General features: G+C 35.5%; 1 protein-coding gene across 1 annotated transcript in view; it reads right to left on the reverse strand.

Moving 5' to 3' along the window:
- LOC129240741 (ankyrin repeat domain-containing protein SOWAHB) overlaps positions 1-18183 on the reverse strand; it is a 146825-nt gene that overhangs the window by 89903 nt on the left and 38739 nt on the right. Inside the window, exon 3 of the mRNA XM_054876713.1 lies at positions 5396-5536. Coding sequence (XP_054732688.1) covers positions 5396-5536 — 141 coding nt within the window. The remainder of the gene's footprint in view (positions 1-5395; positions 5537-18183) is intronic.

Consider the following 18183-nt stretch of genomic DNA (forward strand, 5'->3'; position numbering starts at 1 on the left):
TCAAAAGAGAAATATGAGCGTGAATGTGAGACAGCAAGGCATTGAATATGCATTATAATAATTAACAAAAAAAGAAGGAAAAAAATTACTGAATGTACACACAGCAATGGACGTTAATTTTCTATTAAAATATATTTCATTCTACAACAAATCTATATATATAAAAATGAAATGATGTTCGTTTGTACGCATTTTTTTGGGCCGATACGAGGCCAATTTTATTCGTTCTTTTTTTATATTATAGGGATCCACTAGGGGAAGGTTTTTAGCAAAAAAAAATTTCTTTTAAATATTTTCTTCATATAAAAAAAAGAAAAAATCAAAATATTGTACAAAACAAAACTTGCTCGATTCTTAGATTAAAGTAAGTTTCGAATCGACATTCATTTTATGTGTACAACTTTTTTTGAATTTTTCGTTATTGTATACAGAAATTTCAAATGATTCGAATGAAAATTTTTTTTTTTTTATTTCTTCCATAAAATATTACACCTGTCGTTAGACAATAAGTAATTTGATTTACAAAAAGATGGAATGAGAGTGATGTTGAAGGGCCAATGCCCCCAAGCTCATTTAGAAGAAATATATACATACATATTATTTAAGGGGGGAAGCTGGTCTAGAGAGCAAAAAATGGGCATATTTTATGAATTTATTTTGACTCAACAAAGGAATCAATCGAAAATCTGTGAAATAGGTTTAATAATATAGCTTTCATGGTACAAATACAAAATTTTTCGTCTGAATTAATTTCAAAATGGCCGCTGTCCAGCAGTTCTCCTAAGGCGTCTTTTTTTCTAGTGGGTCCATTGCCGAAGACGTAAACTCCTTAATTTTTGTCCTGGATCAAAAAATAAAATTTTTTTAGTTTCTATATAACAACAGAAAGAGACGTACGTAGGATTTTTTCGATATTTTGTTTTTTCGCGAAATGGTGCACGTTTGAACAAAAAGTTACAATTTTCACTATAAAGAACGACATAAAATTGTTGATTAAAAAAAAAACTATGTAATATAAATAAAAAATCCTACGTACGTCTCCGGAGAAACGTATTTCGAATGTATTGTCGAAATTTCGTAAGAATCGGTAAAGATTTGTTCGAGTTATGTCTTCGTCCAGTTTAAAAAAAGTGATTTCGAGAAAAACGCGTTTAAAGTTGTAAGTAGCGTTCGGGGCATACCTGCGAGGCACTGCCGTTGAATGAAAAATTTGGGCATTTAGACATTTTTGCTGGCATCCCTCATTTGGTATATTATTTCTAAGACCCTAAAGCACCTTTTAAGACAAAAAAAAATTTTTCGATTTTTTCAAAATTCTAGACCAGCTTCCCCCCTTAAAAACAAGTGGTTAACAAACAATGACATATACGATTAGTTGACAATTGATTACAAGGATTTTGCAAGATCTGTTGGTGTTTGACGGTTAAGCCGACTTTGGGTAGATTTTTCTTTATTTGGTAGTCTTCTCATCATAGGATTTGTATGCTTTAATAGTCTATTTATGTGTCTTCTGCTAGCGCTTTGTTTTGTTTCATCAATAGTATCGATGTCAAGGTCGCGATGAATATCTGCGTTAGGTATGTACCAAGGTGCATTAGTTAAGGTCCTAAGTATTTATGAAAATAATGTTTCAATTCAATTGAGCAATGCTTTCTTTGACCAATTCTATATGGAAATGAATGCGTTTGCAAACGATGTTTTCGGCTATGAACAAATGTTGGAATCGAATGAAAAAGAAAAGAAATGCGAAATGATAAAAAAAATTCTTGGAAAATTTAAAATGAATGGTGCTTCATTGGAAAAATTCAAAGGTAATAAGAACATACACAAGATAAAGTTAGAATTCGAATTTTTAGATTTATTTTGTTTATTTCTCATTTTTTCAGAAGTACACCACACAACAACTCATTCCAAGTCTGATTTTGAAATCCTTTTGGAATTGGTGATCGATAATTTTGTCACTATAATGGTCAATGGAAATTTGCGTGTATCAGACCCTGCATATTATTTACCATATCAATTTTTTATGGAACATATGGACCAAATGAACACAAAAAAATAATTTAGTTTTGTTTTGATTTTTTGCAACATTTTGGTTTTCAGTTAATACAATAAAAACAATACTGTTTTTTCGTGAACACAAAATTCTAAATTTATTACGTTGTTTGTTTAGAATTTTTTTAGAAAAAAAGTAAATTTTTTGGTTTTGAGGAAATTTGTTTATTGTTGCTATTTGTGAAAGCGTAGATATTTGTAAGTATTTGACTATAATCCTAAAAGTTAATGGAATACCACTATGACACATAGAAAACATTTTTTCAAAGGGGTGTTTTTCGAAAATTATAAAAAAAATTGTTTTCAAAAATTTTGAAGAAATAAAGTAAAATAAAAAAATTTCGAAAGCATGAAATTTTTTCAAAACGAAATTTTCCTCAAAAAGATAAAAGAAATTTCTTCGAAGAGGTGTTTTTCTAAAATTACAAAAAAAAAAAAATTCAAAAATTTTAAACAAATAAAATAAAATAAAACTTTTTCAAGGGTATGAAATTTTTTCAAAACAAAATTTTCTGAAAACCAAACAAAATTAAAAAAAAGGTGTTTTCAAAACATTTCATATTCCACTATTAATAGAGAATACATTTTTTCGAGGGGGTGTTTTTCAAAGCGGAAAAAAATCTTTTTTAACAAATTAATTTAAACTTTTACAAAAGTATGAAATTTTTTCAAGAACAAAATTTTTTCAAAAACGTTAAATTAAAAAAAAATTGTTTTTTTCAAAATATTTAATTTTCAGCAATTAAATGAGAAGAAATTTGTTAGAGCGAAGTGTTTTTCAAAACTTCAAAAAACACTTTTTAACCAAAAAAAATAAACCTTTTTTCAAAAACAACAGGACTGATAACATTGCCTAACAATTTCTGCACCTTTGCACAGTCTAAAGAGGCATTGATACAGAGTGTATTTCCAAACATAGTTCAACATTACAAAAACCATGATTGACTCAGCGAAAGAGCAATTTTAGCTGGGAAAAATAAGGACGTCAATGATATAAATTCAGCTATTTTAGATCAAATACCTGGTGACATAGTTGTGTATAAGTCAATGGACACTATTACTGATCAAGATGAGGTCGTAAATTATCCAACTGAATTCTTAAACTCACTCGATTTGCCAGGCTTACCACCTCATAATTTACGATTAAAAATTGGAGCACCGATTATTATGCTGCGCAATAGTAATGTGTCCCGACTTTGCAACGGTACCAGACTCGCTGTGAAGAAGGTAATGGGTAACGTTATCGAAGCAACAATTTTGAAAGGGAAGTACAAAGGAGAAGACATTTTGATACCCTGAATTCCACTGATTCCGGCGGATTTACCATTCGATTTCAAACGTTTGCAGTTCCCTATTCGCCTTGCCTTCGCTATGAGAATTAATAAGGCGCAAGGACAGTCTCTACAAATGTGCGGTATTAATTTAGAATACCCAATTTTTTCTCATGGACAATTGTATGTAGCTTGCTCACAAGTTGGCAAACCATCGTCATTATTCACGCGAAAGATGAAAAAACCAAAAAACGTTGTCTACCAAAAAGAGTTACAATAAAGTTCGAATGAAATTGTATCAAAGAATTTGCTTTGTTTCGTATTAATTTTATTCTCTTTCAGCAAATCATTGAATTTATCGTCTAGCGAAGCGGGCGAGGGTACGCTAGTATCATATAAATCAAAGATACAACGACTTAAAAAAATTCGACAAATTTTCAATCAAATCTCAAGCCTTTTAATCAGATTTTTTAATTTAGAGCCCATCAAATTTTAGTACAATATAATAATGTACATAATAAATAAATGGTTCAAAATTTCTAATAATTTTATTCCCTGAGGATGTTGCGCATTTTCTTAATATAAGGAATGCATGAGATTTCGAGACAATTTTGTAGAAAGAACTTATTTATTTCAAATAAGCCTAAACCATACCGCCCCACAAGTTTACTCCCTGTTATCTCCAAACTAATAGGAATTTTTTTATTAAAAGATTTTCACTCGTATTTGAGCAAAGTCAGTTGATTCCATTGAACAAATGCACCCTCTCGTCGAACATTTAAACAACGATTTCGAACTTAAAGAATTTTGCACAGCAGCTTTTCTCGACATCCCTCAAGTTTTTGATAGAGAGAGTATGGCACAGTGACCTACTTTACAAATGAAAAAAGCTATCTCAATTTCTATAACTTCACAAACTTGTATCTCAATGATAGATAGTTTTTTGTGAACGGAGGCGATGAAGTAAGCAATTTTGCCAAAGCATCTCTAAAATTGCAAAAATGTCTCGATGACATTACACAATGGCCATAAAATTTGCAAACTAAAGCGAATAACACTAAATCGGTTTAAGTAACATTTACAACACGACGTGAATACTGTCCTCCAGTAAAGCTCACGGCATCCAGATCGTAAGTATTTTACAGGATGAACGATATGAAGTGTTACCAACTTCACACTGCTTGTATCTGTAAAACAGCTCATGACATCAACGTCAAAATTGTTCTAATGACAGTTCAATATATTGTTTATAAGCCATCAAAAGCATTTGCGTCTCAGTTTTGTTGATTTTTTTTTCTGTGATGGGATTCAAACGTAATAGTGTGATTGCGTTATATTTGGCTGGAAAATCAGAACCAGCCATTGTTCGTTAGCCAAAACGCTATGGAGGTGGACCAAAAAAACCGCAACAACACCAGAAATGGTTCGGAAAGTGAAGGCTCGACTTGAATGAAATCCACGTCGAAGTGGAAGAAAAATGGCCAAACAACTGGGCGCTCTCCACTCGTTTTTATCGATCCTGGTGTTAAAGTGAATGCGACTTATTATCGGGAAAATGTTTTAGAAGCTGCTTTAGAGCCGTGGAAAAGCAAACATTTCGGTCGTAGACTATGGACGTTCCAACAGGACTCGGCACCGTCTCATAAAGCTCGTGTGAACCCAGAATGTTTAAAAAATCATGTTCCACACTGCATTTCGTCCACACAATGGCTTTGCTTGGACAGCAATTTGAGGGCTAAAAAAATTGCCAGTATGGATGCGCTGAAAAAAGCGATTATACGAGAATGGGCCAAAATACCTCAAGATCACATTCGTGCAGCATGCAACTCATTTTTGACCGTTTGAAGGCTATAGTCAAGGCAAAAGGTGGTAAAATGGAGCTAAAGTGAATATATGTTAAAATTGTAATCATTTTTGAACAATTTTGTCTTTGAAATCAATAAAAACTAATTTCACACAAAAAAGTTATGGGGTTTTCAATAGATAACACTTCATATCGTTCACCCTGTATGTATGTATATTTTTGGTTGAGAAGAAAATAAACAAAGAAACAAATTTGTTTGACTTACTTGTAGTTTGACCAATTCTGGATATTCATTAGCCAGTTTGGACAAGTCCTGATAGTTAGCCTTGGCCATGGCCACAATCCATTCTTTCGCCTTCTTATGCGCTAAGGTCACTTCGGGCGTTGGTTTTTCCTCTTTCGCCTTCTGAAATCACAAAAATGGAATAGAAATATAATTAATAAAATAAAATTACATGAAGTGCGTACGCACAATACTCGTATGAACAAAGATCTAATTATCACGCTTTAATGAATTTATTAAGGCCATGAGTCATGCATAAGCGCCAACATTAAAATACCGTTAAGCGCCATTAGGGGCTGCCATTAGCGCTGCGACACGATTATAGACTTTGGCGCGCGCATGTTGCTGGGTACACGTGTAGAAATTTATGGTCTAATATATCTAAATATGCAAGCACTAAGTAAATACATATGTACAAAGTATCTTAACATGTGCTTTTGCACACATACACATACACTAACTGCACATTTAGAAATACACATACACACGCACATGCAGAATTTACATAAACGAGTTGAAGCACATTTGTGCCTTATGGAAGTAATAATTTTTATTTATGTGGCAAATTTGTCGCGACTATGTGGCACGGATTTCAAAAATCTTCAGCCAACCCTTGAGGGCTTGTTTTCTTCATTTACCTCATTTTTGAATGTTGCCTCGTAATGTAAAAAATTCTACCAAAAATTATATTGTATAAAGTAACTGCTAATGAGCCGCCTTGCCGCAAAGTGTAATAAAAGCCTTAGAAGCTGTTCCGCTTATTCACACACTCCACCGCGCCCAACTACAGCTTTTTCCCGCGACATTAACACATGTGTGCCATCTTATTTATGTACTACATTTTCGGCAACTAATTATCTGCATTATGTTCAATGTTACGCAATCGTTGTTGTTGTGCTGTTTCTGTTCTTTCTTTGTCATATGTTGAATACTTGCTTAGTGCGTATTGTGCGCGTATTTACACACGCTTTCTGCACACCTCAGGGCAAATAGAAACTGGTGCGTTGCAGACGCAAGGTAACAAGCTTTTTAAATCTGCGCTCTTGCTTTATTGGGCATCCCGAGTATTTGCCATTGCCGCCAACGAACTCGCCAACCAACCCCTGCCATACCTTCGCACAAGCTTAGCGCTTCTTCGCGGCTGCCGCTGATATGGTCGCAGTTATTAATCTAATAAATAAAATTAACTAATTTCAGAAGTTCACACACGTTGCTGATTACACTTTCCTTTAATTATACTTTTTCGCGCTCTTCCATATGCACATATAATATGGCAACTTTTGCCGTGTGGCACGCCTGCTGCATGTTACCACCACACGTGCCACCTTCAACACATTCTCTCCATTTATATGCCCACTTGACTTTTGTAGTGGCTCGCGTAGCCATAATTACATTAAATGCTCTAAATTGCATAAAATTCATAAAGGTCCCAGGATTGTTGCAACAAATATAAGAATATAAAGGCACACAGAGAATTTGAGTATTTACTTCGTTCTTTTTTCGTGTTTATATTTGCATTCACATGCCGCGGATCACCTCTCGAAGCACGTGCAAGCCTAATATGTATAAGTAGGTAATAGTGAATACTTCTTTAATTTTTTTATCTAAAAATAAAAATATATAGTGCGCAAAAAGGTGTCTGAAAGTTTCGAAACGAAAAAAAAATATAATTAACTATAATCAGTTTTAACAAAATTTGTTTGGGTTTTCTTTAACTTTTTATATTAAATACTAGCGGACCCGAACACGCACACCCACGAACGCGTAATATTTGTATGGGAAAGAGAAAAGGGCTGTTTTAGGGGTTTCCCGGAAATTATTTGAATTTTTTTCGCTGTTAAAACCATCCTTGGACTTCAAGGAACATTCAAAAAAAAGACTTGTTCAGATTGGTTCATGCGTTGTTGAGTTATGCGCTTACCAACACATTTTGCGATTCATTTTTATATTATAGGCCCCTATTATGAGTTACATTCGATCTTCGATATTCGTTGGTTGTCGAAGATCGAATGTCAATTTGGTATTATGAGCGGTGCAACCCTATCGAAATTTTCGTTGTTTACCGAATTTAGAGTCGAATGCAATTTTGCTTTCGATTGCGTAGCGTAATGTGGGAAAACTTGTTAAAGTGTAAGTTGTTTGCGATTATTTATGGTTTTATAGTAACCAAATAATAAATATATACTAATTTTGTTAATTTTATGCAGGTCGAAAGTCGTGAGTACCAAACAACAATTAGAAAGCCGAATCCACAATTCGCAAAAGGGATTTGCACCAAAGTTCAAGCAGCAAAAAAATGGGAGGAATTTACAACGGAGCTGAATTGCTTGGAACCACCAGTGAGAACGGCAGCAAAATGAATTAAGCTTAATAATGGTTTTTTTTTTGTGATGTTTATAGAAATACATTTTTATTTTCCCTTGGTTGGTATGGGCTGAAATACGTAGAGGAACTGAAATACATATTATTGACGAATAAAGAAAATTTATAACAAAAATAAAACAGAAACTGTGGCGTAAAGGTTTCTATTTAATACTTTTTAGATTTTTCTATAATATTCTCAAAATTTCATTTCTTATGTTTTCTACTTCTCCGTTATTTGACTCCACTTCAATATCTTCAGCATCATCGTACACAGTGGGTTGAGCAAGTCCTAGCATACCTTCATTACCAATACTCAATTGGTACGATCCTTGAGCACAAAATCGCAGAACTGTGGCTAGCTTTAACATATTTGGAATGGATTTGGCTCGGGTGCACTGCTGCAACTAGTTTTCTGTACTGGACAGTAGGTTCATAAACGCCTCTTTAGATAATCTAAAGTTCTATAAAAATCTGTAAGGAAATTTCTGTAATATTAAGTACGTCAACACATTTTGAAAATACTAAACTTACTCAGTGGAAGCCATTTCTAGGGGGTTGGATGCGCCCCTCAACTGTTTTCTACTTCTATCTAGTTCCACTAATCTTTCATCGTCCGATGAATAGTCGAACCACAACTACGTTGTACTCATTTTCACAAAAAATACTTTTTTTAACTTTTAAAAATGTTGTTAGCAAAGAATTTCAACACAATCGGTTGTTTTTACTTTGATTTGCTGTATCAGCTGAGAAAAAATTATCTATTGTAAATGCGTCGAGCGATCGAAATTCACAATAGTCCTATTCTTCAACGAATGAGCACCATAATACCAAATGAAAATTCGTTCGATCAGCCCTTTCGACTACAGTCGAAGGTCGAATGTTGCTCATAATAAGGGCCATATATTAGTTTGAGAAAAATTTTTTTGCGTAAAATTTTTGCGCAACTGCTTTAAAACTATTTTATCGTCGATCTTCAGCTCCTAGGCGACTAACATGCCGGCCAATTTCAATTATTTCTGCGATTTTATCGAAATTTTTTTTAACATAAAAAAGCTTGAAAGGAGTAGACGGAGCCAAAATTTCATTTATTCATTTAGTAAATCTAGAAATACAAGGTTTCTTACAGACTTCATATACCTAAAAGTATTTGTAAGAATTATATATACATACATGTTTCGGTACTATTTAAAAAAAAATCATTAAGTGATAATTTGAACTTACACTCTGTCTAAAAAGAGTACCGGGAATTGTTCAATAAAACGCAAAATAATTGCTTAATCATCAAAATTTATTTTGTCGCCTTTAAAATAGGCTCCATTCGAAGCAATACATACTCGTATATGCCAACGATTAGCCTAGTCATCAAAGCACTTTTAAACACGTTTGAAGCGATCTTCTTCAGCTCCTTCAGCGAATTCTCCTTAAGGGGGGCCTCTACTGTAAAACTTAAAAAAAAAAAATCGATTTTTTACTTTTTGTTGAAACATACTCAGAAACAACTCCAGAATGTTCCATGAAAATCTTAAAAAGAAATCTTGAATAGTTTTCAAGTTATAAAAGTTTTAGCAAAGCTGGTATAAACTGAGCGCTCGAGCGGTTTACGGTCATATGCGCTTGATCAAGAGATAAGACGTTCCCTACTCCAACCTTCAGAATATCTATATCTATATCCTACCATGTCAGAATATCTATAGATTCTTTTGACCTTGAAAATGCTCATTGGATATTATTTCGGATAAAAGAATAAAGCATTAAGAGAGGGGAGCTGGAACAGCTACTCAACAGGTATAAGCTGTAAGTATGAAAAATTGTTTAAGCGTGTTGTTCTCGAAACCACGTTTTCAAAATTGCCCACATCACAGCTCCGTGAAAAATTAACATATCAAGCTCAAACTTTGATAGTATATTTTTAACAATATTTACTAGTTTTTAAAGCTATGGTGGGAAAAAATTTATTATTTATACCCCTTTTTTAATAACAAAATGACAACAAAAAAATGTCGATTTTTTAAAAAACTTCAAAAATTTCACAAAAAAAATTGTTTTTTGCAAGTAATAGGCTTAACAACTAAAAATAATGATATATAATAAAAAAAATTTGGTTTTTTTCATTTCAGATTTTTTTTAAATGCGCGACAGTGTGGGCAGATTTGAAAAGGCGTTTCAGGGGAGCGGCTGTACAGCTGCCATTTTGAAATGAAAATAAATTTAAACAATTTTTTTGTACACTCAAGACCTGTGTTTATGTAACCCTAAACTTTTTTTTACTAATTAAATTAATACAAGTATGAAAACAAAATCCATGAAAATTTGATTTTTACAGTAGAATCCCCCCTTAATGGCCTCTATCGACTCAAAGCGGCGTCCGCGGAGTGGCAATTTAAGTTTTAGGGAAAAGCAAAAAGTCACAGGAGGTTAAATCCGGTGTATACGGTGGTTGTTCGATGATATTTGTCCAGTTTTTGGTCAAAACAGTGTTCACAATATGAGCCTTGTGAGACGGTGCGTTATCATGGTGCAAGATCCATGAGCTTTCTTTACACAACTTGAGCCCTTTCCTACGCACGTTTTCTCTCAAACGTGGCACAATTTGCAAATAACATTCTTTACTTACCGTAGAACCATTTGGTACGAATTCCAAGTGCACAACACCATGATAATCAAAGAAAACAAGTAGCATGACTTTCACTTTTGACCGACTTTGACGTAGTTTTTTGGGTTTCGGCTCATGTGGATAGCGCCATTCAGCCGCCTGCTTACTGGTTTGCATGTCAAACTCATATACCCACGTCTCATCACTTGTTATAATGCGCTGGATAAACGTTGGGTCCGAATAAACTTTCTCAAGCATGTCTTTAGCCACCTTCTTTCGATGAATTTTTTGAAAGAAATTCAACTCTCTTGGAACGAGTCGAGCAGCCACGCGTCTCACGTCTAATTGATGGTGTAAAATGTTACGAATTGATTCGTGAGACACGCTACCTCCCTCAAACTTAAATGATGGTTTTCCATCACCATTTCCTTGACTTTGTCGACGTTTTCATCCGTTGAAGACGTTGATGGGCGACCAGATCGGGGCAAATCTTTCACGACTTCTCGACCCTCTGCAAAGGCCTTATACCACTCCTCTCAGACCTCATAAAACGTCGCTGTTTAATGTTATTCCGGAACAAAGAGATGTTAGATCAAACTTCTTCAAAAAATACTTCAAAAAATTGCCAAATCAAAAAAACGCAGAACATTAAGTAAATATGCAGTTTTCAACTTTAGTAGTTTTTGTTTGAATCTGTCGACTCCGTCCACTCCGGTAGCATAAAACAATAAATAAATAATTGGCGCGAGCACTTCTGTTAGGTGTTTGGCCGAGCTCCTCCTACTATTTGTGGCATGCGTCGTGATGTTGCTTCACAAATTAACCTAAGTAAATAAATAAACGTTCATGCCCTTCTTTTTCTTTATATTTATAGTGTCTTTAAATACTTCAATTGAGGCTGGTTTCCAGCATAGATTTGTGTTTTGATATACTCATACTAAAACTCCCATCCAAATTGGCATTTGACTGAATTGAGCTTATCCTATTGATAATCTCGTTACTTTCTTTTTTAAGCTCCGTTTTCATAAGTTAAACGTCTAATCAAGCCCTTAATGAAGATTTAGTCGATAAAGGGGTTTTCTAACGCCCGGTTAGCGAGCATCACCCAGTTTATTTCTAATAAAATTAATTAGAGGATTAACCGCCGGTTAGCTGGCATTTAAATAAAAAACTCAAAACTATCAGGAATGAAAAATTTGTTTTGGTTTAATCTTTTGGAGGATTATTAAAATTAGTTTTTAATAAAGGAACAAATAAGACATTTAGTTTATTTCTTATGCTTTTGGAATATTTTTAAGATTTTTTAATAAAGGAATATTTGGGGCGCTTCCCCGTTCCATCTGATCGATTACAGGAAACTGCATCCACCTTTTTTTTAAGAAAAAATACTCTTTACATACATAAAAAAATTGTAAACAAAACTCAGATATTCCGATCCTGGAGAAAACAAAAAGTAATTTCAAACTATATATATTTTGATTGAAAAAACGCAGGTTATAGGAAAAATTAACCAGCAGTTTAGGGTTAAGTCTTGCAAGGAGCGCTTTTTACTCCCTGAAAACTTCCTTTATGTAGTTGAGAATCCTAACTGCTCTCATATTATCTACGGTATTCGCTGTTACCGCTCTTGGCTTGAGAATGTGGCAGCGGCGAAGTTCACTCGTATGAAAAACGTTGGGTTTAGCATACTTTAAGCAGCATATCTCGAAACAGATAGAGGATAAAGAAACTAGAACTAAAACGGCGCATCTTAGACCGAGTCCGCCCAACGATGTTGAAGTTAACCTATGTAAATATTTGTATATCCAAACATGTATAGTAATTTTTCAAAGCATTTTCGGGCACTATTAATATAACATTTCTCTTTGATGCTCCCACAGTTGTCCTTTTGGTGGTTGACTAACCTAAAAGGACTTGTTTACAAGCACCAATAAGCAATGTAATAAACTGAATGCGTTAAGTTGGCACAACCTCAACCGTACAACCATCTCACTCCCACCTCAACTAGGCTCTGGCTTTACTCCTGGGGAGTTGTATATTAGCCTTCGAAAACCGCAAAGGACACAATTATAAATCTAAGAAAAACAAACCAAAAGTTGTTGTTATACATCTTTCAAGAGTGTCCCGCAGCGGTTAAAATGTACAATGGCATACGAAGTGGGGGAAGGATTGGGCTAAACTATGGGGACAAACAACAATACCAATCGGCAATGGCGTGGATGAAAGGACAACGCGAAGACCATTTTGTGGGTTTTTGTGACCGCCCCAATGAAAAAGGGCACAACAACACAATCGCACGAGGAAAGCACAAAAGGTAAATTTTCACAACTGTAACATAAACATACATAAATGCAAAATTTGCTGTTTTCATCCTGGTGGGGTTAAGTAATATGTTGCACGAAATGTATTCGCATTGTGTCGAGTATCTCAATTGTTTGTTTTTGCTTTTGCACCGGTGTTACAATCTTTTTGAAAGGACATACAAATGAATGTGTGTGTATGTACATACGAATAGCCGGAAGTATGAGGGCAGCGGGAAAATTTTCACAATGGCAACCATTTCATAGAGTATTCCACTAACAATGCAAAGCAAGGGAAAAACTGTTAGACCAAACGAGTGAGGATAAGCGCGGCTGTTGGAGCTGGGGCGGTGGCTAGCTGCTTTTGTCTGACGTTTAACATGGTCATTTCGCCGAGGGGCTTGCTGTTGTAGCTCGTGCTCGATCGAATAATTTTCCATGGTATATTGCCATTCATTCACCGTGACTGCCACCGTGGCCACCGACTCATGCTCATTTGTGGTTGCTGTGGCAGGTAGGTATTCTTGCGCGCGGCGTTGCATTTTACCGTTGCTGCCATTTTGCTGTTAATTCATGGTTGTTATTGAGCGAAGGAGACACATTGAAATAGTTGTTGGCATTGCCTTTGATATTGTCATTTAGTTTGCGGCAAACGCTTAATTAACTTCCAAATTAAAATTTGTATTCATGTACATTTTCTGGTCAAATTCATTGTTACTGTTCGCTAGCAAATTGACTAAAATATAAGCGTACAATTGCTACTGCACAATAACTGTATTATTCGTATCTCAAATGAGATTTGCAACTGCCAAAGTGCTGATCACAGTGGCAAAATGAGAAAATTCAATTGCAAATTCATTGATGACAGGGATACATGGATATACAGGGTGTTTTGTTTTATAGTCGACTGGTGAGACTTTATCAACGTAAGAACTCATTAACTTCGAAAAGAAGTTCAGGATTGAACTGGACGATAAGTTAAATTGGAGTAGAAAGTAAACTCCAGAAGTGCACCCTCCACTGGAGCACACGAAGATCCCAGAAGGCATAGGCGTTGGAATATACGGCGCCAGAACCAAGCGTTCGGTGCCGATGGGTAGCCTCTATCATGCTCTGAGATTAAGTCCTCATCTTAGTGTATCGAGAATCTGAATTTGCTAGGAATGCACAATCACATCTGGCTAATTAAGGTCCCAGGACACAGGGGTATAATTAGGAATGAAGTATTGGACGCATTTACGCGAGGAGCCGCCACCTCGTCATTAATAGGACCCTAGCTATTCCTTGCTATAAGATAACACACCATCAAGGTGAAGCTTAGGATTGAAGAGCTAAGGAGTGTTTGCTGGCACCAAATTATGGGGCTACGCCAGGCGAAATCCTTAATGGGAATGTACAACCAAAAGAAATTAAAACTATTCATAACCCTCCCCAAGGATAAACTTAGAATGCTTGCGGGCTTTCTTACAGACCATCTCCACAAGATCAAGATATGTATGGTGATTCTTGGCGTTTTTGCGACCACTCCTGGAAGAAGGTTGAGACATCTCGGCCAACTGCAGCCTGAAGAAAGCCACATACGCTTAATCCAAGCCAGCTGTATTCTGAGTTTATTAAGGGAACTGGGTCTGGACGAGGTACTGTGATGAGTAGAGGGCAACAACGGATCAAGAGGTCGAAGTGCAAACCTCGTAGAAAATCTAATCTAGTTAGACTTTAAAGTTTTTCTGGTTAATTTCCTGACGAAAAAGACCTAAAGTTGGGGTCCAACTCGAACGCTTTAGGAATAGGCAGCCATTTCTATTTTGATCTCACTAGGAAAGTGTCATAATTAGTCATTACCATATATTTTGATATAGAAAATAGCTGTATTCGAAAGCCAATAAAATCATCTACCAGCTAACCTTCATGACTAATTGTTTTTGTCACACTTCAAACGAGCGAGTAAATGCGAGTTACAATGAAGATCCAGTTTCTGATACATATATACAGTTTTTATGGAATTTTTTTTTTGTTTAACTTGTGGTTAAGACACACATGATCGTATTATTTTGATGTCATTAAAAATATTTTTTGCAAATTTTAAATCGTAAGCTGATTGTTGCCTACTTTTAAGATTTTTTGTACCAGAAAATCCTCTTAAGGTGGGTCATGCAGGTCTGCAGAGGAGCGAGACGGTAAAAACTGCCGAGATCACCTGATTTAAAACGAAGAGTGTTGTACTCAATATTTATTAAACAGATTTTGGAATTCAACCGATTGACAAGATGGTTAAAAAATGTAATTTGAGATCTCAGTAATCTCGAGAAAAGCCCAAACAATATCTGCATTGCACTCGCAATTGGTTTTAAATATCTTAGACCAAAAAGGGTAAGATTCGACCTGCGCCCAATCAAGCGATTTTAGGTTGATTAATAGCAGGCGGGAAAGGAAATTGGGAGGGGAAAATTGGAAAAAAAAACTAACAATCTTGGGGGAGCTTTTTTTAAATTATTCGCGTATACTCCCTTTTTGGGTGTTTGTCAAGGCTCCTCTTCCTATTTGTGGTATGCGTCTTATTGTTTTCCTATAGTCTTATGCCAACTCGGAACGTCAAATGTTTTTTATGAGGAGATTTTTCATAGCAGAAGTACTCTCGGAGGTTTGCCATTGCCTGCGAAAAAGCGACCGCTTTTAGAAAGAAAAATTGTTTGTATCATTTGGCATTTCATGTCCGTGATTTCGAACCGGTAGTTATGCACCAACTCATTCGGCCGTCGGTCTCCAAATAACTAAAGCATATTTCAAACCATGCCGAGCAAAAGCGGTAAACAATGAATTCATTGTGCAAGGGGCTGAGAAATTTGAGCTAATACGCCTAAAAAACTCAAGATCGAGTAAACAATTTGGTCCGTTTATTCCTATATGGAACATATATACTTGTAAGTATATAATTTCCTTTAGCTACAGTTGGAGCGTAGAAATGTGGCCTCAACAAATTGTTTGTACTACATGGGTCCGATTTTACGCCACTGTTTTAACTTCATTCCATGTTTTATTTGTCTTTTCCATCTTAGGCTCCACTCAACTGCAGCTGTACTGAAGTCGTTGTTAGGTCGGCGTAGTGTTACCCTTTCCGTTTGGTAATTTCTTTTCCAACAAATTTCTGCTTTGTGTTTTGAAAGGTGCTCGGTCAGAACATGCGCATGATTTTACGCAGACAGCGCAGTTAACAAAAGTGTGTAGTGCTTGCGCATCTTTTTGCCAAAGGTTCCATGTTTCACAGACGCTAAGGAGAACCGAATTTACGTTAGACTCAAATATTCGTAATTTGGTTTGGGTACAAATATTTTTGTTATAAGCGCCGTATGGAGCTAAGTTTGCTGAGCGCTGTGCTTTATTTATTCGCTCTTTAATATCTGCACTGGATCCTCCATTCGCCAATGCTATCGTCAGTGACAGGTAAGTAGAAGAGTTCAATTCCTCGATCGTTGATGCGTTTATGGTGAGGTTGGGAGTGTTATGCGTCATAGCTCTGATAGCCTTGGCTTTTGTGATGGTTGTTTCCCAACTTGCAAACAATATGTTCTAGTTCTTTTTATCTCTCCGAGAGGAGTGGAGATACAAACGCTCCTGCTTCGAAAGTGTTTGATGCGGTACCAACTGGTGGGAACAGCGGAAGAGAAAGCAGAACAGAGGAAGAGCTCAAGTGAAGAACGACTGGCGCCAGTTAGCACGAGAACGAAACGACTGGCGCGCTTTGTTAACCTTGGCGAAATCGCATAAGCGGTTATCGCTCCAATCAAGAAGAAGAAGTTGCTTCAAAAGATGCAACTGCTATTTTTGGAGGCGCAACACTGCTTCTGAAAAAATTTGGTCTCTTATTTGCTATAACAATTTTTTTTAAATGATTTTTGATAATATGTTTTGCTCTTCCTCTTTGTTTGAATTTATCCATTTTTTGTTTTGGTTGGTTCATTTCAATAAATTTTCGATTTGTTCATGATTCGCATAGAAATTCAAACTGAATCAACTACAAATAAGATAATTGCGGTGCGGCTTCCGTCAAGCCTGAACATGGCGAAAAGAATTCATAAGGTGTGGCCAAGATGAGACAGTTAATCGGCTCTAAGCGAATTTGAAGGAATCAGCTGATTTGCTGAGCTAAGTCCCCTATGACGTAGCAGCCAAAGTTACTTCTACAATTTTGCTTTGCATTGCCAAATCTTGATATTTGACCATTTTTGAGAATTCTGCAATTCGATTAATTTAAGTGCGAATTACGAACGAAAACAGGAAGTACGAACGATATACGAATGTTCCTTTGAACCTACTATGGGCCTTCGTTTTGTTTGGAAATCATCCAAGCGTTCATGACCTTACAGCAGAATTTATAAATAACATTTTGGGGCCAAGTGCCAGAAGGGAGCAACGTCAAAAGTTTCTTAAAAAATGTTTAATGACTCACACTTCTAATAGCAGCAATATTTTATGTAGCCACATTTTCGATGCGGTATAAACTTGATACATACAGGCATAGGCAAATGAGTATCTCAAAGCAAGTGAGTGAGTTTGTTTAACACGCCTGTTCACTCGAATAATCAATCAATAATCGAACAAAAAAATTGAATTACAAAATAAAAGGATTAGAAAAATGTCAAAATGTTGTTACACGCATAACATTTTTGTTGTTGTTGCTTCTCAAAAGCTTTGTGTGCGTCTAATGGCAACTATTTTTCAAGACCAAAGGTGATGTGGTTGGTGAGCGCAGTTTTAGTGATTTTGACTCTTCGAAAGCCAAACTAACAGCATTATCAAGGCGTTAAAGCTATGCAGATAAGCCGAAATAAAGTATCCAAATGTACGCTGGGCTGGAAGGCAAACGTGTAGGGTGGCTAATATGCGAGAATTTAAGTTTGAAAAATGTTAAAGGTAATAAAAAACAAGAAATTAGCTATGAGTGGTTGGTTGGTTGGGACCACCAAGTTTGTTAACTTGATAGGCATATAGCACTAAAGTTGTAGTTCTAAGTGAATACATATACAGTCAACGTCAAAAGAAAGTGTACACCAAATATTGATAAATTATCTATAATATTTATTTTGTAGTATAAATTTTTCATACTACAAAAGCCATATAAAGCAAAGTTTTGAGCTTTGTATAAAATTGGGTAATTTTCAAACTTTTTTTTAGAATTTTTTGAAATATTTTAACGATCATTGAAGTGCAAATTTCAAGTAGATCAAAAATCACACTTTTTTTATGTATTAGTTCTCTAAGTTCTCGCTGTTTTTTGATGAAAATACAACTTTATTCTGAAAAAAAAAAAAAATGGTTACAAGTGAATCATTGAAAGTATTGCCCATCGGTGGCTACTATTTCTTCTCATCTTTCCATCTCGTATGCCGTCACGGTAAAACTGTTCATCTTTTGAGGCTATCCACGGATCAAGCCATTTTTTGATGTCTTCATATGAATGGAACTGCTCATCAGCTAGACCATGTGGGGTAGGATTTCTCATTTCAGTATTTCCA

This window comes from Anastrepha obliqua, chromosome 3 (assembly GCF_027943255.1).
Source record: "Anastrepha obliqua isolate idAnaObli1 chromosome 3, idAnaObli1_1.0, whole genome shotgun sequence".
Lineage (NCBI taxonomy): Eukaryota > Metazoa > Arthropoda > Insecta > Diptera > Tephritidae > Anastrepha > Anastrepha obliqua.